Source organism: Musa acuminata, chromosome BXJ2-3 (assembly GCF_036884655.1).
Source record: "Musa acuminata AAA Group cultivar baxijiao chromosome BXJ2-3, Cavendish_Baxijiao_AAA, whole genome shotgun sequence".
NCBI classification, from domain to species: Eukaryota; Viridiplantae; Streptophyta; class Magnoliopsida; order Zingiberales; family Musaceae; genus Musa; species Musa acuminata.
In genome coordinates, this window is record NC_088340.1 from 3,100,762 (window position 1) to 3,124,343 (window position 23,582).

The window sequence follows — 23,582 nt, forward strand, 5'->3', positions numbered from 1 at the left end:
CAACAACTATGTCGACGTAAATATAAAGCAACTCTCACCCTTTTGTCGTTACTTTTTTTATAAATAAACTTAAATATTTTACTTTCATAAGTGAAGATAATAACCTCATATATATATATATATTATATTATGCATCCTAATTAGAGAAGATCTTAACTCATCAACTAGTTTTAAAGTTTTAGTGTGTGTGTGAGAGAGAGATTATTAAGAACGTATATTTCTCTAGGAGCATTGAGATATGTATATTTTCTTTCTACAATAGAATCTAAAAGAAAGTAAATATAGCATTAGGCTCTTGTCAATGTGCCATGTAAGATGATTGATGTGTGCAACTCTGTATTATTATATATAGAGATATTATTTTCGGAGATTCGAACTTTAATCTTTTATGTTCTAAGGAATACTAAAGCACATCTTTTTCTATATACAACAGAATGTACTCATGGATGATGGTGATGATATTGGAAACAGTCAACGCCTAGTAGGCGTTGACTGTTTTGATAGACTTAGGAACCGAACAAATGTCTGAGGTCAGATCAACCGTCACACTTGTCCTCCATGCTCCGATCATCCTGCGTCACCGGCGGCCAGCGACCGATCGATAAAGGCCTGTTCGCAGCTCCCCCCGCGCGTCGACAGTGGTGCATATATGCTCACTTAGTTGGAAGCCTCGCCGAACGATTACGACTTGACGTCGTCCTCGGAGGTGTTGAGATCGTCGACGGCGTTGGCGTAGAGCTCCTCCATGGGGCGGTCCCGGTGTGCTGGTCGGCCAGGTTTTGGATGTAGGAGGGAGTGGGCGATGGTGATGTCAAGGGCGACGAGGGTGAGCCCATTGACGGCGGTCGCGGTGATGCATCGGGGTTGCATGCTGGTGCATGTGCCGGTGATGAAGGCTTCATTTGCGTGGGAGAAGCGGACGTGTGGTGGCGAGGATATCATCAAGATATAGCCATGTAGTGAGAAGAACGAAGGCTTTGACTTGACCGTTATGTGCGTGTATGTGGCTAGCGCACCTGAGTCAATTCCCAGGTTGGCGGGTCAACGGCGGAAGAGATCAGTACAGCGAAATAGGAGGAATCATGTGATGCATGCTTCAACCACTGATGTAGTCTTTGACTTGACCGGTGGACGTAAGAAGGGGAAGTAAAGCTGTAGAAGACGATTAAGCGAATTCACGTGCGTGACACGTGCTCATGGGCTGTCGTCGAGAACGACACGTCCACATGGATCGGGCCGCCATCACTGCGTCGAATGACCCATTCGCCTTCTCACCTCCTCACCTCTACCGGCTATTGACGTTCACCTCAAGGAAGACAACGAGAGGTAAACCAAGCAAGATAGAAACAAACAAGGCGAGAGAGAGAGAGAAAGGGAAAAGGGAAAGCAGAAACGGGTCCTCCTCCTCCTCGTCTTCCTCGTGGGTATCTCCTCTTTCCAGAGAGAATTCTACTGCACACAGAAGAGACGCAGGTGACGATTCGATCCACACTTGTTCCTTGTGAATCAGCTTCAGTGCTCACCTATTGCTTCTTCTTCTGCTCGCTTGATCGAGGTAGTTTCGGGAAGGGAGCAGGCGGTGATGATGGAAGGCTTCTCGCCGGCTTCTCCTCCCCGGATCTTTTGGAATTCCCGCAAGAGATCAGGTGAAGCAAAGATTCTCATCACTGTCTTCTCTTCTCTTCCCCCCAATCTCATCGGATTCCCTCTCCAATTTTAGTCTATTTTATCTATATTTTTCCTAAATTTCTTGGTCGAGACGGAAGAGAGAATTATTATTGTTGTTGGTAGAGAGCAGAGATGATTGCTTGGGTGATACGATACGTCACGGATCAGACAGTGCAGGTTTCTTACCGGTGATTGCCGATTTGGGGCTGCCGTGCCAGTTATTCCCGCATCTTCGCTTTGCCGGCATCACCGGGAGTAAGCAGAGGGCACATTGCCTCGAGCTTGCCACTGTGTAGAATCTGCTGATGGCGCAGGAAGAAGAAGTACTGACGTGTGATCGGAATCTGCTTACAGCTACTGCCCGGAGCTTGGAAGACGCAGCGGTGCGCGCCGTCGCTCGAGCGAAGGAACCGGGTGAAACAGCGAAAGCCCACCCGGCTGCGGCTGACGAGCACCGCCCGGAGGAGGAGGAGGAGGAGAAGGTAGGCAAAGCCGCTTTGTCCGAACGTCGGCAGGCGCTGTTCGAGCCACTGGAGCCCAGCTCCTACGGGCGTCGCACCCCGGCCGACGTCCTGCTCCCTCCGCCCGACTTCGATCCCACCTGCTACCCCAAGGGGTGGCTGGTGGGGAAGAAGCGGAAGCTCGTGAACGTCGACGTGGTGGAGAGCATGCGGAGGATCGCGATCCAAGAGATGAACAGAAAGGTCTGTAGCTTCCACGCACGCATGGTATTTGCAGAAATGGCAGATCGGGATTCACGGGTGTGCGATTGGTGTGACAGGACAAGGAGATCGACGGACTGAACGAGCAGCTGGAGGAGGACGCGCGCTGCCTGGAACACCTGCAGGTGCAACTACTGGAAGAGCGGAGCAAAAGGGTGGAGGCGGAGAGGCAGAACGCCATGCTTCAGGACCAAGTCTCGATGCTCATGAACGTGCTGGAAGAAACCCAGGCAGTAGAAGAGGAGGCCTCTGGGGATCACTAATGCCTCCGACGATACCATTCCTTCTACCTTCTACTCTATATGGATCACATTAAATTCATATGTTCAACTAAATTCATGTACGTGTGTTGTGTGCATTCACTTGTAATGTTGCAGTCTGCGAAAGGTGTGAAGATGTAATTAACAAAGCATATATACAAAAGATTAGTTTTGCTATTCGATCAAAAGATTGATGGCTCCAAAGCATATGAGAAGAAGGCTAACATCAGTTGCATAGAGGCACAAATTGAGGAGGGGCAAAGAGTTACCTGGTTTCCATGCCTGCTTGTTTCAGCATCTTTGAGACATGTCGATCAACAACTTTGGCCACTCGAGGGAGATCGAGAAGCACCTCAAATATCTATCTCTTGAGATGAGATGAGTGACTGTCCACCATCAAGTAACTCGTGTTGGATGATGTTCATCATCAAATCCAGCGTTGTATGTCGTGTCAGTCTCTATCACTGAGAAGAAGATGCATCAGCTTGCACGTCGCTGCTGCGCTCCATTTGGAAGCTGTGTCAGCCACTGTAACACTGAGAAGAAATGTCTGAGGTCATCGGCATGGATCCTTGAGGTCCAAGAAAGTTCAATCGATCCCACCAGTTCGGGTAGATTGCCCGTCCCCCATTGATACTACTTTCTTCCACGGACCAAGCTTTGGTATCTGAAATGATAGTGCAGGTTCAAATTGAGAAAGATCAAGGTAATACTGGATAACCAGTTTAACAGCATAGCTCTGGAGCTGGTCTTATTACCTGAACTTGGTGCAGGAATATCCTGAGAATCAAAATCTGGTGTCCTTCCAAAAGAATTGTGTACCTCATTCTTATTACACATTGACGAAGTTGCAAAAGGAGAATCAAGTTCAAAGAAGGCTGAGAAGGCTCCATAATCATCCTTAATGTCATCAAGAATATGGCATTTATTATCACCTTGATCCTTGTAGACAGAGTATGAAGAATCAAAGTATGGAGAATCTGATACAATGACTGGTTGCTGACTTAGTGACTTCAGATGTGGATCACGATCAATAAGCTGCTTCGAAAACTTGATTAACTAGCCTCAGGGACATTGAAGGAGATGCCTCCTACAGCAACAACACCACATGAAAAATCACTTAGGTATGACAAAAGTAGTATTGCTTTTGCATTTCCAATCCGACAGTCAAAAGCATATTGCAAATTTAGGAACAGAAACCATAGTCGAGCAGTCAGCAGTCAAACTTATTCTTGTAATGTGAAGAATAGGGATAAACCTGTTGTACATGATAAATCAGAGGTGGAGGTAGTTTCTAGGCCTAACAAAAAGAGAATTACTGGACAGAGATAATGCCTAATACACTAATTGCGTAGTTTACAGAAAACTGGTATATTTTTGCAGTACATAAATCAGCTGCAGTTATGTTTTAAACAGCTTGAAATAATAAACTGGTGCATTGATTAAACTTACAAAATTTTGTTACTGACCGGTTTGATCAAATTAGTAGCTAATTAACACAACACCAAACTAGTAAATTAAAGTGCTGGCGTTTGACCATATATTACAAAGTGAAAAAAAAAAAAAAGGTTTCCTTCAATATAAGGAAACATGTCATTTTAGTACCATAGTCTATTCTAAACATGTTCCAGAAACAACCAATTTTGAAACAAGAATAAATTTTGTTCATTTTCGGCATGGCATCTTCGATAACACATAACTGGATCCATACTTGATTTGTAGAAGCACCAAAATCCTTGCAAAATATAAATGACAAAGAGCAAAGAATTTTTTTTTTTTTTTTAACTCCAAGATTATGTTGGTGCGCATGGCATATTAATCAAAGATTAAAACATTCAAAAGCAAAAGAACATTAACAAAGGTTAGAAATGCATCTCATGTATATTGTGTGAAAACATATGAAATGTCCTCATAAGACAATTTTGGAGACAACAGGTAATCATTCTGACAACAATTTCCTAGTAGATTTCCCAAAATTATTATCCCTCCCCCAACTAATCTTCCATGGTAGTCAAATAGCCCACTCAGCCCCAGGTGACAAACCATTCCTTGAGTTTAGGCAATATCCTAGGCAAATAAGCAAAACCAAATGTCAAAAGCTTAGATAATGTCACTTTATCTTTCTTAATTAGCTATCACATAACCATTGTAAGTGACTGATACTATTTTTCAGAAATTACAATCTCAACATACCTCTAGTATTGTTGTAATATCGGTATTCAATGATACTATAATAACTTGAAAAAGCAATTAGGCTAAACATTTTAAAATAAAAACATTATGATTTGTATCTCAAGTGAAGCAGTAAATAAATGCACATATGCATGCATAAATGCATTTGTTCTTGTCATAATGAGTATACAAATATACATCCAGTACAAATATACATGATCACACATACGATACATTAGTTAACTATTGCCCAGCCATTGCGAGACTTGGCTATCACCCAGGTATTAGATCAAATGCCTAGTTGATAACTCGTAATGAACAATGTACTGAAAGCTCTATCTATTGACCCATCATTTGAATGAGGAACTTCTGCTCTAGTTTAGGTGATCTAGTGTGAAGATGAACAAATTTCTAATCTCAGGTCAAGTACGCAGTCACTAATCCTAAAACAGGGTGGACAGTTCCCCAAGACTTTGAAAATGGATAAATAGTCACTCGAGATGAGTAGGTGATCTCTTGTGACTGAAGAGCAACTTCCTAATCTCAGGTTGAGTAAGCATTCTGTAATCCCGAAATAGGATAAATAGTTCATCAGACATAAAAATGGATAAATAATTTCTCAATTTTGAAGATAATGTGAATACCCCAATATTCATCAGTCACTAGTTTCAACCTCTTTAATAGTATTTTAAACATACACCTGGTTACCAACCATGAATTTTACATCAATTTTTTTAATTTCTATTTTACTTTAAATTTTGAAAAGAAAAAGACAAAAATAAAGGAGGGGCTCTACATTTTAAGTTGGGAGAAAATCTATATAACAATTTGGAAGTAGGCTTATACAAAAATTTGATGCAAAAGGGACATCACTATGATCAAATTTCTACATCAGATCTATTAATTAGCAGAAGATGACATACCTAGTGGAACTTTAGCATAGGGAAATAAGTATAGGGGCCTTCCAAAGTGGTTTTTATTGCTAAACTAGCCTGATGCCTTAGACATTTACCCAAAAAGAGATGGGCTTGCTAACAGCAATAGCATAATTTGGGAAAGAATATATATGCATGCATATTAAGGACAAACTGTATTACATAAGGAACTAATAAATGAATGCACCTTTTTTCAGAGATCTGGTACGCCAAAGTGGTAACAGACCAGTTCTGACTATCAGCAATGGATATCTGGTATGCCAAACCTCCATTATTTTGTCTGCCCAAATATGAGTAAGCTTTTAAATTGGAACCAATATTTTCTTCAACTGGTTCATTATTAGCTTAAAAACTAGCTTTAGTGACACAAAATAAAAAATTTGAATCCATGCATCTTGCGAATTCTGTACCAGTGCTCTCCAGTTATGGACATCAACTGGAAAAGTACAGTCCTGTATCAAGGATGTCAATTTACAACAAACAAAAAGCAAGTTTTTCTGAAATTAAAAAAAAAACAAAATGCAAGTTCAAGACAATTCGATTCACAAGACCATCAGCATACTAACTAGCCAACACCAAAGACAAAAACAGCATAAAATAGTATACTTCCTCAAAAGTAAAAAATTGAGTTTATTGACATTTTGGTATCATGAAAGGACAAACATTTGACATCGATGGCCAAATCAAGAAATGCAATTTACCTATGTATTCTTGATTGACCATTTGTAAAGTCTGGTGCTGCTTGCCACATCGTCTGCTTCTTCGACTGAGGATCAGTCTCTTGGAAGAAAAGAGATGGTATTGAGTATTGACAACTAATAAACTTAGCTTGTTAATGGCTTGTTAGTGAAATAAACATCCACTTAAACAACATCCATAAAAAAAACAAAAACATACCACTATATCCAAAGTTCCATGACCACCTTTACAGCATTTTGCCTTAATAACAATGATGCCAGACCAGTGAAATTCAATCTTGCTCTTGAGGTGGTATCCGAGAACTTCCCATATAAGTTTATGCTTCGCAAAGTAGCATTTTGCCACTAGATCAATTTCATTCCTTGAAACAAACTGTTCATCATCAGAACTCAGTTAAATTTTCAATGATTATGCCAAATCAGGAAAAATACTTGAAAAAAAGAATAACACAAACATACTGATCTGCATTACTATCAAGAATCCAAGATTATAATTGAACCAAGCTACAATCTTATACAGGGACTTTGAATCAAAGATTTAAATCGCAGTCTAATATTGATTTTGGTAACCCAGATATTGAAAAGTACCAATACCCTGAATGGTAAACTGACCTGTGCAGCTTGGAAACATTCAATGAAACAATAAAAAATAAAGATAAATGATATTGTACTAGTATCAAGCTGCATGTCTCAATACTAAAGTTTGGTCCAAGTGGTAAATACTGATTCATATTGACTGGTACAATCGATACGTGAAATATTGTTATTAAGAAACAATGTGCTCAACAATAAAACCCTCTGATTTATAACGATTGAAATCGAGAAAGTGAAGGTGAGTGACACAGCTTGGTTCACAATAATCAACCGTTTCACAGAAAGGAACTAATGTCATATAAGAAGCAGAGAATGAGCAGTTATGTAGACCATAAGCAGAGAAAATTTGAACAATCGAGTAACTTAGGATGCACGAATGTACAACAAATTGTGATGAATGAATGGATGGGCCGCACGATCTATCTAAAACCCCAACCATGTTGTCACCTACAGAAGTTCTCACCTCCCAGTTCCCAATCCTCAAAAGTGATACAGAAAATTTCGTAGGTTCTGTCTTGTTAGAAGAGCACCAAGAAGCTAAAGGATTCAGTCCATGTCTGCTACCACTTTCCGAACACCCAAAGCTAGTGGAGCACGACACACAACCTGATGGAGGAAGTATCTTCTGAACCACATCCACTACAGACGGGCTCTTCGTGAGATGAAGACCAAACGGGCTAGCTTCCATATGCGCATTGTACTAAAAAGCCTGTAACAAAGCAGCATCAAAAGCCCTTCTTACCCCTTTACCGCACAAGCAACCAAATCAAGAAAAAAAAAAGATTTGACGATTACTTTCTACTCGATCGAGTAAATAAAGATCAAATGGAGAAACTGGATGGCATCAAAGAGCAACGAATCTAAGGAAAGAACCGTAAAGCCGAGAGATATATCTACCTGCTGATCTGGAGGGTTCGCATGCCCGGATCTCTTGTTCGGAGGGCCGTGCTCGTCGCCCAACGAGTCCTCGAATCCCGACATCAGCGCTTGCGGTCGTCCGGCAGCCAAACCATACCGGAAAAGATTCCAAAGACGACGCACTAGAAAACGATTTCCACCGCCCCGTACCCCCTACGACCTCAAGAAGTCCCCGAGAAGAGTGGATTGAGACCTAACCCCGGACGCACGAATTCGGTAGAACACGAGTGGGACAGCCAACATCTTTACATAGCTTCATATGGACCACGTCACCGAGGTGGAGAGATTTCTCCGGAAAAGGAAGGGGACAAAGATGGTCGATTTGGAGTCGAAGGACGGTATGGAGACGAGGAAGAACGGCTGACACGAAAGCAACCGTACACTTGTTTACACGTGTCACTCCGACGTTTCCACGTACGTAGTTGATGTTTTGACTTGACACTCAGTCAAATCTTTGGCGAATTATCGAAAAACTTTTGATCTTTAATAAATTTTCATAAAATATCACTTGCTTTTGCATGAGGAAGGAGGAGCGACGATCATTGGCCCTCAACATCCTTGCTCGTAACCCTCTTGCATGAGGAAAGATCTAGCAAGATCCATGAATGTGACGATGATAACCATCATACAATGGAGGGGGTATGACGATCCTCATCATTTTTTGTTTACAACCCTCGCATATAGAAGAGGATCCAACAAGGTCATCATCATAGCCCGCTACACAGGAGCAAAAACAACAACGATAGATCTAAGAAGAGGGGGGGGGGGGGGAGCAAGACGAAAGACTTCCGTTCATTAAGTATACCATTATGCTTAATATTAGTTGTTGGGAGGTGATGCAAATGAAATCCTAATTAGCAAACAAGGTCATGAAATATGTAAAGATTAAGTAGACAAATCTTCAATTTGTAGGTCTAGCTTAATGGTGTGATTGATTATACAAATAAGTCCACAAGAAGAGTCCTAACAAAAAAAATTATGTAAGCAAGAGTTTAGATCAGAAAATACCTTACTTGATAAACCATTCATCAAATATGTCATGACTCCCAAATCAAATAGTTAATATGAGAGTAAACTCTAGATATGTCACTCATAGCAAGTCATGTAAAATATTAACTGGCTAAGTAAAACAAAGAAATCAATCTTGTTGAGTCCAGTATAAATGTAGATTAGTATACCAAGTAGCTGACATGAGCTAAAATAGCATTAGAACTTAAATCATGAGCAGTACAACCCATTGATCTCTGGTACAAAGTACTAACAATCCTCTTCATGTTGGTGTTGAGAAACAAACTTTACTGAACATGACTGCCAAATTTGTAAAGATATGAATAAGCACAAGTCATCTAACTACTAAAGGCACTGAAGCAAATGGATATAAACATGATTCAGATGGTATTCTAAATGTTTAATGCAATTATTTGTTTCTGGCATGATGGAAAATAAATTTGGAAAGAACAAGAAAGAGCATAGAAAGAAACAAACTGCAATAGTATGTAGCAACAACCTAAGGGGATTCATAACATCTAAACATTATTGCTCAAACTTGTCCCACTCAAGTTTGTGCAACCTCTTACAAACGATTATACATTTAGATTTGGCAACGATATTCTGCAGCAAAGTATATTCTTGGCAACAAAATAGAACTGATTTATTCTCAAGAATCAAGCATGTATTTATGGCTTATACAATAAACAGATATAACATTGCCAATAGTCAATAAAAAAAACTGAGACTTCAAGCTCTATCTTGCACAAACTTAACCGAGATTGTTGGTTCATATCATCAACTTTCTAATATGGTGTGGGGGAGGCGTCTTTGATGTTTTAGGAGCAAAAAGGAAATGATAGCATAGGGAAAAGGAACAACATGAAATATCAGACAAAGGAAACTTCAGAACATGTTATACAGCTTGTTTTCCTTGTGTATGTCTATGACTACTAAGAATTATTTACTGAATTCTATTTAAATAGACATTTGCATTTCTTATAGTCATAGTGTAAGTTCAAAAATTTGATAAATGCTATGACTAACATGATGATGTAAGCAACAGATATAGATCAACTAGATCAAAGAAGGTCCACCACAATTTTTGCATGGAAAGACAAAAGACTGAATGACTGCAAGTAAAAATTGTCAAAACTGATGCTGTTTGTGTTAAAGAAGCCGAAAATTGTTAATTATGTAGTAAAATCATTAAAATTCCTAAAATATTTTGAATGTCATATCTTGTTGTTAACCACCATTTAATTAGAACAAGGAAACAAAATACACACCGTTACAAGATACAACAACAATAACAGCAGTCTTAAGTGAAAGATGTAAAGAAAAATGCCCTTACATTTTTCGGCATTACAATCCCTAACTCATGAGTATATTGCATACTGAATGTAACAAATATTCGAAGAATGAAGACCTTACAATCTCACTTCTGGATCTTGACTTCTATTAATAAGATGAATATTGAATAAACTGACCCTTTCTTCTGGATGCCCTATCAATTATCATTTTATGGATACCACAAGAGAATCAACAGCTTCTTCTTCCTGTCAAATATATGGACTTCTTGGCTCAACTGAGCAATAAATAAAAAAAGTCTTCAAATAAATCAAACCTACAACAGCCCTCCAAATTTGGCATGTGTACATTCTTCCACTCAATATCGGATTTGATCAACAAGAGAAACCAGTTCAATATTTTTGATGTCATCTATGTCTCTTTCATGAGCTTCCATATTATCATTTCCATTAAGCAAGTCAGCAGGAAGAAGCGTAGAATTTTGATCACTTATGGGTACTAAAAACAACAGAACTAATGGTATTACTCGCATTATGTTCCTAATCAGTATGGCAGCCCAAAGATTACTGAATTCTGTTCGTGTAACTTTTAGCAAATGAAGTAGTAGACCACCAGCCCAGGACGATGTGAGTAAGCCGAAGTTATCAATGGACATGAGCAGGGCAAAAAAGGTGCCCTCGATGCCAGAAGGACAAAGCTTGGAACTCAGCACAAGAAGTGGCATCCACTTGATACGGCTAATCAAGTGTGAAACACTCTCATCGATCACGGCAAAGAAATAATCAGGCAATCCAATCTTCAAGTTTAAACGAAGTACCAAAGCTAAGTCCAACATTCCAGCAAGACCAGTAAGCAACTGACTCCAAAAGAGCAACTGGCGGAAGGGATATTCCTTCAGAATGTTTTGGTACAGTAGCACTCCAAGGAGAGAACCCACAGAGGCAAAGGAAAAGATAAAGCCAATCGTTTCCTGCATGAAAACAGAGTTTCCATATGGTCCAAGAAATGAATATGATGTTCAAACACTTAAAGAGAAGAAATACCTGAGAGAAGGATGGGCCTGATTTTTTATCTGTGTACCAATAAAACATTCCTTCGTGGATATTCAAGCTTAAAGCAAGAGACACGTACATGTATACACATGGCCTCCAGACATAAGGGGATTGTAAAGTTGTCCACATTGTTCGGCTGGCTTGCTGTAACTTTTCGAAGACCTGATAAAAGAACATAACATAAAAGAATGAAACAAAATATTTAAAATTGACAATGTAACTTATCCTCATTTTCAACAGCCAAATCTAACCTGTCCATAAGCAAAGTTTGGTATGTGCATGTCCTTTAGTACTAATCCAACAGAGAGTACAAGTGCTGAAGGGATGCTAAGCACGCCAAATACCCCCTTTGCGATTAAAGAAAGTGAACATTTAGACAAAGTAAAACTCAGAAGGAAGAAACTGTTTTCTTTACTAACAAGGCTTTGGATTTATACTTTAGTATTTGGATGGAAGGTGGAACACAATCATTGCTATTTTTGCAGCACTAATAAACCAGACAAAGGCTTGATAGGGAAAAAACTAGTTTAACTGGGACCTTCCAAGAAACTAACCTGAGAACCAAGTGCATGAACCAGTAGGCCACTGATGGAATAACCCAAAAGTCGTCCAATAGATGAACTTAATCCACACAAGCTTTGCATATCAGAAGCAAGGAAAGGATGGTTTATACTGTTCTGTGCAACACAAGCATCTATAGTCACATCTGCTATTGCCACACTTGCACTTCCTGTGGTTATCGCCAGCAAAGCAAACACAACATGGAGTTTGCTATGCAGAGCTAGAGTGAGCATCGATATAATTCCCAGAAGACCTGCATTTTTCATTAAGATATTCTCAGCTGATGTTATTGAATAATAGCTACAGAAGACACAGTTATGTATTGGTTAAGGTTAATAGCTATGAATCAATGCATAAGATCATAGCTTTAGCCAGTTAAGAACCATAGATGAAGTTTATGTTAGAACAATGATAAAGAAATTATAATGAAAACACAGTTTATTTTGGACTAAGAGGCTGGATAGGCAACAATTAATGACTAAGAGGCTGGATCGGCAAAAATTAAGGAGTAAGAGGCAGGATAGGCAATAATTAAGGACCAAGAGGCAGAATGACGATAACTAAGGGACCAGTGATGCAAGAAGATGCACAAAGAACATGCAAAAGACCCTACCAAAAATCTAAGTAGAGAAGCATATGACTAATATCCTTTTTGTTATCAGACATCACTAGTATGTTCAATATAAGACACCGTGAAGAACAAATAGAAAATTGAATCTTTTATTTGCAAGTCTAATGACTGATATCCGCAGGGCAGATCTTGGATCAAAACCTGAATTTTCTTGACCGGTGTAGACTCCATAACACCCTTCACAATCTAAAGATACATAAGGTGCCAACCCACAGTAAATTAACATCGAAAAATCCAGATGCTCAACAAAATGCAACTTGCAGATCAGAGCAAAATAAATATAATCTATATTAAGCTAAAGGACAATGGCATCGGCTTCCTTGCCTGATAAGATAAAGTAGGGTCGCCTCCTATACCCAGCCATGGGAAGTACGTCAGTAAGAAGACCCCAGAGAGGCTTGACGATCCAAGGAATCGAAATGATTCCATGGTAGACCTGCGCGGCCGAAGGCTGCACCATCTGGACATCCTTCCAGTAGTAATCCGTGGCAACCTTAGCAATGGCGCCGCCAAACCCCTGGCTGATTCCATACACTGTGATGACTCCAAATACAAAGCTCCAGTGCATCTCCTCCGCAAGCATTCTGAACCAGCGCAAAGGAGACCAATTCGGATACCGACACCCTCCATTGGAATCTTGGAAATCTTCATCAGGGGCTTCCTTCTGCTTCACGCCCTCTCCAGCTAACCTAATATTTTCTTCCATGCCCTCCGCATCGTCGTACACTTGGGAAGATAATGGAGACACCATTCAACCAATTTTTGCTCCTCTTTGTCAAGATCTCCACAGAGAACTTCCAATAAATGCCTAAAGGTATCGTTTCTCACGGTTCTTGTTTGAGCTCACTCATATGGGTTTCCTTGTTAAGATCCAAACGAACACGAACCATGAAATTAGGCTACAAGAAGGGAACTTTCAGATCCAGAGGCTGCCGTAATCATCACAGCGCCAGAAGGATACAAGATTTTCTCACCCAGTCAACAAATTTCAGACGAAAAATACGTTGCTTCCCATGGATTTCACGTGGCGTCGCAGAGAAAGGTGTCCTTGTTGCGCTCCAATATGGCCCAAGAACACCGAAGTAAGACAAAAAAAAAAAAGGACTTTTCGATCAAGAACCGTTCCTTTTGGCACCAGTAACTCCGATCCCGCGAAACAGGAACTTGCGTTCGGATCAAATTACTGAGAAGAGAGGGGAAAAAAGCAATTTCTATGACAAGGAACCACCAAAACAAGCACAAACAAGACAAAATTTGAAGACGAGAACGAAACCAAGCTCGGATTTGTAGAAACGACGCCGCAAACTCTCAGAAAATCCGGGATTCCTCGCCGGAAGGCGGTGAGCAGAGAATGCTATGGGCCGAGCCGCGGGGTTGACCAACCTCGCTGCTCGATCCAAACTTAACCCCAGAGGCGAATACTTCCCGCACCAGGCACTCCCTCACACGCGCGTCCCCGACGGCGTGGGACCCGCGTCCTGGTGCCGGCCGTTTTGTTGGAAATTAGCTGTATTTGACCGGCCACCCGTTTTTTGCACCCTTCTCATGCAAATGTTGTATGTGATATCATTTAATCAAAGGGTTACTTCACAAATCAGTACCAAACTTCAACCTAATAAATAGAACATTACATATACACCCTTGTCCTACACAAATAGAAAATTCTAGAAATTCTGATATTTATTTATTTATTTATTGATAACACTATCTTCTTTTTTTTAGGTTTGGGAAGCAGAGAAAAAAATATTAGATTTGGGACATTTGGATCTGGGCGCGTATGATTCGAACGTACGTATAACATCTCCCATTTAATAATGGATGATTTGGGACGTGGCGGAAGGGGATTGGGTCCATTAACTTGGGGACGTCATACAAGTGGATCACGTTGTTTGGCACAGTCAATGATCGGTGAAGCATTTGATCTATTTTTTAATAAATATTAATGATATAATAATAACAACAACAACAACAATATGAACAAGAAAATAAAACTACTGAATTAAAATGAGTAGTTAATTCATAAAATGATTATATGAAATTATCGATCATTAAAATCAAGTTATTTTATTATCTTTCCAATTTAATAATATTAAAAAAATAATATTGAAATTAAGAGAAAAAGGGAACGTAATAATTTCAAAATCAGGAAAGAGGCGGGAGAAGCACCGAAAAGAAAAAGGAGCAGAGAGATAACGGAACGGCGATGGAGGACGCGATGAAGGCCTTGAGCAAGGCGAGCCGCGACCTCGTCCAGCACCAGCACGATCAGGAGTCCCGGCGTTCCTACCAGAGCAAAACCCTAAAGATCAAGAACGATTATCTCGTCTTGTTGCTTGTTCTGGATTTGGATTTTTATCCCTTTGATCTGCAGGCGAATCCGTGCAATCGGCTCGAGGAGATCTGCCGCGAACTCCGCACGGTACTTCTCTCTCTTGCTTAGACGTGTAAGAATTTGTGGTGTATTGATTATATGGAGCTAGGAAGAGAAAAACCCAGTCATGGGCAGTATCGAACGGATTAATGGTGTGGGGATGTTATAGGCATGTGGGCGCATGAAGAGTGTTCGGCGATATGCAGTTGCTTGCAACCTGGGTCAAAGTAGCACTGGGAATGTAAAGTTGACTCCCGTTAAAGAGGATGTAAAGTTATCTCTGCGTAGGAAAGTCTCAGTTGGTCATCTTTAGAACTCGGATGATAAGGATACCAATCATATGAGACAACTACATCCATTGTCATTATAAAGCTGTCTTGTCATCTCAATAGGATTTCAATACAAAATGTAATTGCAAATGAAGGGTGAAATACTGTATCTTGTACCTACACATTGCTTTAAGTCTGCCTTTGGTCATAAAATATTGATAGATTCTGACAACAAGTTCCACTAAATTTGGAAATAAATTGAATGCTCACCATTTTCACCTGCAGGATTTAATCGACGAAGCAAGAAAATGTTTTGGTTGGGCAAAGACGTTCGTAGCAGGGGTTACTGGCTTCTTCTGGTCTTTCCTCCACGAGCACATAAATTGAATCTGATGACATGGCATGCACAAATTTGAACTAGGTGATCGATACTCTTTCTTTTGTTGCTTCATTATGACAAATTTTAGTGTGTTCTTTCTTGGTTTGTTCTATCCTTGGTAGATTTTGTGTAATGTTGAATATTTCTGTTGAATCATGTTAACATCTGAGCTTCTTTCTTCATCCTTTATGTAATTCTGTACGAGCACATTGTGATGAAATGCTTCGGGACTGTCTCAGGTGTGCTTGACCCTTCAGAAGGAAGCAAAATAAATGTGTTATAGAGGCCTTTAGAGGATAAACCATGTATTTGGTACATCGAGTGCTTCCACGATGTCGTGAAGAGTGTAAGTTTATAATTCTTCACCTTTTCTTACTTTGTGTTTGGTTTTTTAGATGGTACAGGATACTGTTACTTTATGTAGACTTTCCATCATTGCTAACCAAAGTGGGTCTTAAGATCCATAACAATATGGGATTTGATTTGAAAAGGCTTGAGAACTTGTGCTTTAAAACAGCTGAGCTCATCATGAGTTGCTAAGCCTTGTAGCAAAACCCGTACGGTGACTAGTCAAATTAAGGCAGCATGTTAAGATAGCTTGTGAAATAGTAGATGATACACATACAAAAGTTGAGTGTTGATCATGAATCTAGACCTGATCATTTGACTGGATGACAGCCAAATATGAACTTTTCCAGCTGAACTCGATCAAGCTACCTGCATACCCTGAACATACGCTTGTGCTGAGCCAAAGCACACCATAGCTAAACTTTTGCAGTTGAGCTTGCTCGACTGTGGCCAATGCCCTAGATATATGTCCGTGCTCAGCCAACATATCTCATAGGTTTTTAACTTCAGATTGTCGGTATTATCCCCAAAATATTGGAATGCACGGGGATCAGCATTGTTTTGCCTATACTCTATGGGCAAAGAAAAAATCGTTTGGTTTATTGAGATGTTTGGTCAATTCATTGGCTTAAGGTCTCTCAGAAACTTGGCTGGGCAAGAGAATCTTAATTTGGTCAATCCATTTATTTTAAATAATTTTTATCTTGTTCAGCTCAAGTTAACTATATCTGATTGCTTCATTATTATGAATGCCTTTGCTCCATGAAAATAGTTCCTCTTCTCACAATCAAAGTCAATGTGATTATGATTCCTCACCAGAAAATTGAAGCTCCTGTCAACTTCAACTTTATATTGCTCATCAAAATTATAAATGACCAATCTTATATGGAAAACAGCTTAACTCATTTACAAAATTCTTGCACCCATACAGGATTTTGAAGAATGGACAGCTCAAGTGAAAGCAAAAACTGATCTACCTCTGCACCTCCACAATATAAAATATATGACTAAACTTTCTCATAGAGACGAGGCTGGGATGCTAATTTATTTCATGGGACGAGAAAGACACTGATGAGTACATAAATCAGATGCTTCTATGGGCATTAGTTCAGGACAACTGAAGTGAGAGGCAAAGAGCAATAAAACCATTGAGCTAACGTGCATGGATGATGTATGCATATACTGGAAGATTTTTTAATGTTATGTTAACACCAGGATAACTTCCTCTTATGCAAATCCTGATAGCCCCCCCTTCTGCAGCATCTGAACCTTCTTCTTAGTGCTAGCCTCTTTTGTTAGTTGCTAAGAAGTGTATCATATAAACTGAAATCGTTCAAATGTATTATCCTACTCCTGTGTGATATTCATGTTGCTCATTTTGTGGATGATAGAGTATCAATTATAATCTCTAAATTTAATTAAACATATGACTTTTTACATATCTCAATGATGATAAAAAATCCATGTAGCTGACCCAAGATAGTTGAGACCTATAGTTTTATTATTGTTGTTGTTGTTAATAGCATATCAGTGATAATATTTCCCATTGATACCTATGACATCTTCATGCTTGAAATCTTCTATTCCATTTTTCCCTTTGAATTCTTCAGCAAATTTTATCCTTTATCGACCTCAATTAAACCCTATAACCTGTGTATAGGTATCAGATAAAGCTTCTCCTCCCAGTTTTGCAGACCTTTTCGATGCTTGGATTAATGATTCTGTTCCTCCATCTTGTATCCTTGCAGTTTTTTGAAGTATCTGATTAATGAAAACAGCACTAGGCTTCCTCACCTATCAGATTTCAATATAGAGCGAGCTTATTGCTAATCTTGTTCTTGATTTTGTTTGTTGACCTGCCATAAACTTGGAGGTGGCAATGGATCTGGTCAAATATACCAACCTGTGGTTCCACCAGTGCTTCCAATCACTTGGCAGGTTTGCCGTTGGGTACTTATTATACTTAGCTTGATGCTTCAACCTTCACATGTGTTTTCTTCTTTATGATTGAGAATTCTGCAGTGCTTAACTTGTACATTACTGTTGCAAACCAGGTGACCGAACTCACTGTTTGTAGTGGGTGATAACCAGTCGCTCCACAAAAGTTTTGCTTGACTATGGCAAGAGGTTACCAAGAGACCACCAAATAAAAGTTCCCCACATTTATCACAACAAAAAGCTCCAATTGCAGTGGAAGGTATGAGCTGGTTTAGCATTTATGATACTGCAATGCTTCTAAATTTATGTGCATGAGCATGTATCATTTTCTATGCCCAAATGTGCATAAGCATGCCAAAATTAAACCTATACGGCTAGCTGTGATACAGATGTATGGAGTCAAACCTTGGCTAGTTAGTTGTGCAAATAAATAGAGGTAGTTGAAGCTTTAATGTCTTCAATCTTTGTGCAGGAACTTGATGTGCCCACAGTGTGCATCCACTTCAACCCAAGTGACCTCATATCGCAGTGAAAAGAAATCCATATCCTGTTCCAAAGCTACACCGAGAATTATGATGCCAGTATATCCTATGAGAACTAAAAAATGCATCAGGACTAGCTTTACTTACCTGTCAGGGCACATCAATGGCTTTGTGTGCAGTCTTTTAGCAGCCAAGTTGATGTGGTTACCTGAACTAGTGACTGTATACAATTTCACCAATGCATCTCAGAAGCAGGTCAACGAAGTTATGTAAGCAGCATGGACAGGGCTTCCATCTCAATGAAGAATGACCCATTTACACACTGTAGCCAGTGGGCACAAGTTGCAGCTGTCGAGCATTTTCTTTACATATTCACTCTGCAGCCCAAACATTTCAGGTTTTGTTTCTTTGCAGCTGAACTAAAGGCAAGCAGCAGATGGAGGTTTGCTGACTTCTGAGATAATTCTGCAACACTCAAGAACTGCACTTGCATTGAAGCCGGTCAAATGGGTGCATTATTGTGCTATGTATTGGAAGCCTGAGTTGAGCTTGGTAAAATACAGTTGTGTCTATGACAGACTGGTGGAAGACTTACAAGGGAAGCCTGTTAATACCTTTACCATGACATTGAATTAAGGGTGTCAGATTCGTAGGCCATAGCTCTCCCACGATAAATGGTCTTTGGTGGTGCTGTACTTTGGTTAAGTACTCAGCTTTGTCAAACATTCTCAACCAGTAGATGTACTAAATGGCAAGAAGAAACATTATGGGTTCCAGCCAAAAGAAGCTCAGAAAATGTTGCCTCACTTCATAACTAGTGTTCACTGTGCTGAGCAGGAATCTTTACCGCTGCGTCAAAGATAAGTTTCTTGAGCTGATTATCATTTTAATGATTGGTTCAGAATCTAACCTATTTTCAATGTCCAGTTTAACTCTTGCAGTGTGGATTTGGTCCCTTCTCAACCAGCAAAGTTGCAGCCTTCGATGGACAGCTGTGGTTTAGCTGGAGAGCTACTTTGGCATTGAATTCAAGCTAATAAAACCTGTTTCTGAGCTACATACGATCAAGTGGAGCACACTGTGGTTGACGGATGGATTCCATTTATGTTCTCCTATCTGTCACCAACTTAATGCTGTCTTTAAGACACTCGTCTTATCCTGCCTACTTTCTCTGCACATTAAACATACACACCATTTCAAGTACCAGCCCTGCTCCCTCACCCTCTCTCATACAGCCAATGGTGAACTCCTAAACCTCTTTGATGGACCCTAAACTGCACCAAACCATCCTTCTCTCTAGCTTCAAGCTCATACCATTCATCTTTATTGCAGTGTTTCTCTTGTCAACTCCTTCGGCATCACAACTCTCTTCAGATTTCTACTTGTTCTCATGTCCAAATGTAGAACGGCTTGTAAGGAACACCGTGGAGTCGGCTTCTGCGCTTGACTCCACCATTCCAGGCAAACTCCTTCGCCTCCTCTTCCATGACTGCTTAATTGAGGTTCTAACAATGTCACCCCATTCCAATATTAGTCTTAAGATTGCTGCTTGGAGAACAGAGTAGCCCTGAATGTCTGTTACATATCTTATAAGAATTGTTTCTCGTTACAGGGATGTGATGCTTCTGTGCTGATACAAGGGAAAGGGACCGAGAGGAGCGATCCCGCAAACAAGTCGCTCGGTGGATTCTACGTGGTAGATTCAGCAAAGGAATTGCTTGAAGTCCTGTGCCCTGGAACTGTGTCTTGTGCTGACATCCTGGTTCTTGCTGCAAGGGATGCTGTGGAACTGGTAAGTTTAGAATGATGAACTTTCATGATTCTAAATGATCAAATTACATTCCAAAATGACGTTGATCGACTTTTGATGAATCGATACATGAATAGTTGTCCTTGTTCTAATACACATAGATCATATGTTATGATTATAAACAAAAAAGTGTACATTATCTTAAATCTTCCTGTGGAAATTGTAGAGTTTCAAAAATCTTTCAGTTAATAGCAATCAATGTTGCTTTAAAAACCTTTTTTTGCATTAGAGTCTTCATGAATCAATGACTTATATCTAATGAACACCTTGAAATTTGATGGCAATTTGAATTAACCAATCGATGCATTCTCATTGAACACATAAGCATCTTATTCCACTAAATCTAATGCAATATTTCGAATCATCGAGTATAGTCAACTGAGTTCTTGGAATTGGATATGCTTTCATCTTACCTTGACTTATCAACAAGATTAATACTCAGCTCAAATATTGGCTGTGCATTTTTCACCGCATTATCATGGGTGTTTTAAGGTGAAAAAAGGCTGAATTAAATGTTAGCATAGCCTTTTAAATCAACAAGTTTAATGAATTGTAGGTCGTAACAGAGTAAATTGCCTGCTAGTGACCTCAGAACCATTTGTGTCATTCCTTTTAGCAGTTGCATAGAGCAGGAAGATCAAAACTATTGTAGCTAACTGAACAAACTCTCGAAGAATTTGATCATATTGTCAACAATTTTAAGGCTCTATATCATGTTCACAGGGATATAGGTATTTGACACCTGAAGATTTAATTTTGTCCTGATTCAAAAGGACACTTAATTGACCATTCAAAAGTAGACTTTTTAAGATTGTCTTTATGTGAAGAACCAAATTCATGTAACAGCTGAAGCTGAAGGATGCTGCCATATTAGTGGAGAAGATCATCTATTTGGGTAATCAAGTATATACAAATTGTAATTTCCTAATACTCTTTGTACTTTGCTATGATGCTGCTTCAAAAATAGGCACATGCTCTTCATCATCAGATAACATAGGTTGGCAATGAACTAGTTTTGACCCATCATATTTGTGCTTCTTTTAGTCTTTGCAAGTTTCTGATACAATTACCACTCACTGACTGATGACTCAAGGCAAATTGTTGAATTTTGATAGACAGGAGGTCCTTCGGTTGAGGTTCCACTGGGACGAAGAGATGGATTGGTTTCATCAGCATCAAATGTCAGGCCAAACATGGTGGACACGAGCTTCTCTGTCGACGAGTTGGCTCAACGCTTCACCACCAAAGGATTGTCCATGGATGACCTTGTAGTCCTTTCAGGTAATCCTCATAGCTAATACTAACTTCCAATGCCTTTTGTAAGCTCATCCAATCTCACCGAATGATCTCCTTTGCCGTCCAAGGTGCTCATACCGTCGGTTCATCTCACTGCGACGCGTTCAGCGAGCGGTTCAAGCAGAGTTCCAATGGAACCATGGTGCCCGTCGACACTTCTCTGGAGAAAGGGTACGCAAAGCAGCTCGCCGAGACATGCCGGGCCGGTGCAAGCGCCACCACCATGGTCGACAACGATCCTTCGACTCCCTCTTTGTTTGATAACCAGTACTACGTCAATCTGCTGGCCAACAGGGGCCTTCTCCATTCGGACTCGGTCCTGGTCACCGATGCCAGAACAAGGAACACAGTGGAGGCCTTTTCCGAGAGCCAGGATGCCTTCTTCATGAGCTGGGCGGAGTCATTCGTGAAGCTCTCCATCATCGACGTCAAGACGGGCGACGATGGGGAGATTAGATTTTCTTGCTCCAGTGTGAATGGCTAGAGAGGGTGATAACTCATCGTGGATTCGTTGTGCAGTTCTTCTTTCAATCTTTGGTTCTACTCTATCCTACCTCTCAGGTTCTCTTCATCAGATAACTACTTGTTTCTCCATAAGCGTGGCAAATATCACTTGCATCAGATAATGTGAAACCAGCATAAGAAATTCCCTTGTCATTTTTTATATTTCTTTTATCTCATATTATTAATTAATTAATTTTAAAGATCTAAAATTAATATAAATAAAGACTCTTCTAAATATATGAAATGAAAAAAAAATATATCTTCAAGTAAAAGTCTTTTCCACTATAAAGAGTTGATATCGCTTGTTGTCTTTTGTCATTTTGTTATGATCCCTTTTAATAATATTTCTTTGATTTTATTTTCGTTCTACCTTAATTATTTTTGCTCTAATACCAATTAACATAATGAAAACAAAATCAAGAAAATACTAACAAAATTATTAGAGAAATTAATTTCTTATAGTGAAAAATATTTTTATAATTCTATAAACTTAGAGGGAGCCTTTATTTATATTAGTTTTAGATCTTAAAAATCAGTTTGTAAAATTTAAAAAAAAATATAAATACAAATAATAAATGAATAACTTTAAAATCTTTAAAAATAGTTTTTGTAGATTATTTTCAAAGAATTTAAAGTAATCCACTTATCATTTTTATGTTTCTTTTATCCCAATTATTAGTTAACTAGTTTTCAAGAACTAAAACTAGTATAAATAAAGGTATGGAATCATTAAACATAAACATAAGATAGAATCCATTCTACGTCATCTGCTTGAGTAAATGTCATTTCCTCGTTCGAGACCTGTTGGCCAAATAGGTGAAGTTTATACACACAGCAGGCTTCCTTTATTGCAGACATGTTTCATTACAAGTGAATCGATCCAAAAGGGACCTTAGTAAAGAATGGAGCAGGCAGCTGATGAGATGAGAGAGGGGACAAGATGAAAACTCCAAGCTAGTTTCTTGGATGATTTCTACAAGTTGGGTCTTGTCTCATCTCAATCAGCCATGCAAGTAGGAGAATGATGACTGCACAAGGATTCCTTGTCTTCATGGGAGCAGTATCCATCAACTCTGGAGATAAGATCTCCATGTCTTTCAACTCTAATGTCATCTATCAGTATCCATCAACTCTGGAGATCAATGTCATGATTAAGAGATTTCCCGAGGCAAGTAGTTGATGATGATGATGATGTTCTGCTGCAACAAATCAAGTAGCAGCAAAATCATATACAGATTTTGGCACCCTCTTTTTAGAACTGTGCTTGCTTAATTTTAGTTTCAAGAATCACCAAAAAATGTTCCATGTTTCTTTCAGATTCAAATCAGAGAGAGAGAGAGATGAAAGTAAAAGATGGCATTGTCATTCGAAAAGTTAGAAGACATTCCCCTGGTTTATCATGTATTCTGTACAACCATTGGCTTCTTCTTCGCTCAGATACTCGAGAATGGAGCTACACTTGCATGAAACAAGTGCTAAATGACAATCTATGCTGAACTAATAGACAAAAAAGTTGGTTCTCCTTTTTCATTTCAAAAGGTCTCAATCTGAACCTATCTCTGCCCTCCAATGAATCTCCACTGGTTCGTTGATGAGTGGTGTGTGTCAGTGGAGAGTAGCGATCCAGTCTGCTTAGAAATTTGGTATGGTTGTGTGATTACAGTGCTTTTAGTTCC

At 39.5% G+C, this 23,582-nt stretch overlaps 3 protein-coding genes across 6 annotated transcripts; 2 read left to right on the forward strand and 1 right to left on the reverse strand.

The window, feature by feature from the left end:
• Positions 1-1,298: 1,298 nt before the first annotated feature.
• On the forward strand, positions 1,299-2,827 carry LOC135606931 (protein HEADING DATE REPRESSOR 1-like). Of its 3 annotated transcripts, XM_065098315.1 has the most exons (5): positions 1,299-1,473; positions 1,560-1,646; positions 1,846-1,923; positions 2,023-2,372; positions 2,450-2,827. In XM_065098315.1, the coding sequence occupies exons 2-5, from the start codon at positions 1,583-1,585 to the stop codon at positions 2,651-2,653; spliced, it is 696 nt and encodes a 231-aa protein (XP_064954387.1). In that variant the 5' UTR covers positions 1,299-1,473; positions 1,560-1,582; the 3' UTR covers positions 2,654-2,827. The 3 variants fall into 3 exon arrangements, with proteins under 3 accessions (XP_064954387.1, XP_064954388.1, XP_064954389.1); XM_065098316.1 differs by lacking the exon at positions 1,846-1,923 and having other exon boundaries at positions 1,310-1,473; XM_065098317.1 differs by lacking the exons at positions 1,299-1,473; positions 1,846-1,923 and having other exon boundaries at positions 1,489-1,646.
• Positions 2,828-10,196: 7,369 nt separating this feature from the next.
• On the reverse strand, positions 10,197-13,937 carry LOC135581893 (probable folate-biopterin transporter 2). 2 transcript variants are annotated; one of them, XM_065098313.1, is made up of 6 exons: positions 13,783-13,936; positions 12,834-13,692; positions 11,872-12,131; positions 11,569-11,664; positions 11,309-11,479; positions 10,197-11,235 (listed from the first exon to the last, which is right to left on the reverse strand). In XM_065098313.1, the coding sequence occupies exons 2-6, from the start codon at positions 13,258-13,260 to the stop codon at positions 10,624-10,626; spliced, it is 1,566 nt and encodes a 521-aa protein (XP_064954385.1). In that variant the 5' UTR covers positions 13,261-13,692; positions 13,783-13,936; the 3' UTR covers positions 10,197-10,623. The 2 variants fall into 2 exon arrangements, with proteins under 2 accessions (XP_064954385.1, XP_064954384.1); XM_065098312.1 differs by having other exon boundaries at positions 12,834-13,937.
• Positions 13,938-19,463: 5,526 nt separating this feature from the next.
• On the forward strand, positions 19,464-22,059 carry LOC103976913 (peroxidase 18-like). Its single transcript, XM_009392264.3, has 4 exons — positions 19,464-19,798; positions 19,909-20,088; positions 21,222-21,387; positions 21,471-22,059. The coding sequence occupies exons 1-4, from the start codon at positions 19,559-19,561 to the stop codon at positions 21,884-21,886; spliced, it is 1,002 nt and encodes a 333-aa protein (XP_009390539.2). The 5' UTR covers positions 19,464-19,558; the 3' UTR covers positions 21,887-22,059.
• Positions 22,060-23,582: the final 1,523 nt, after the last annotated feature.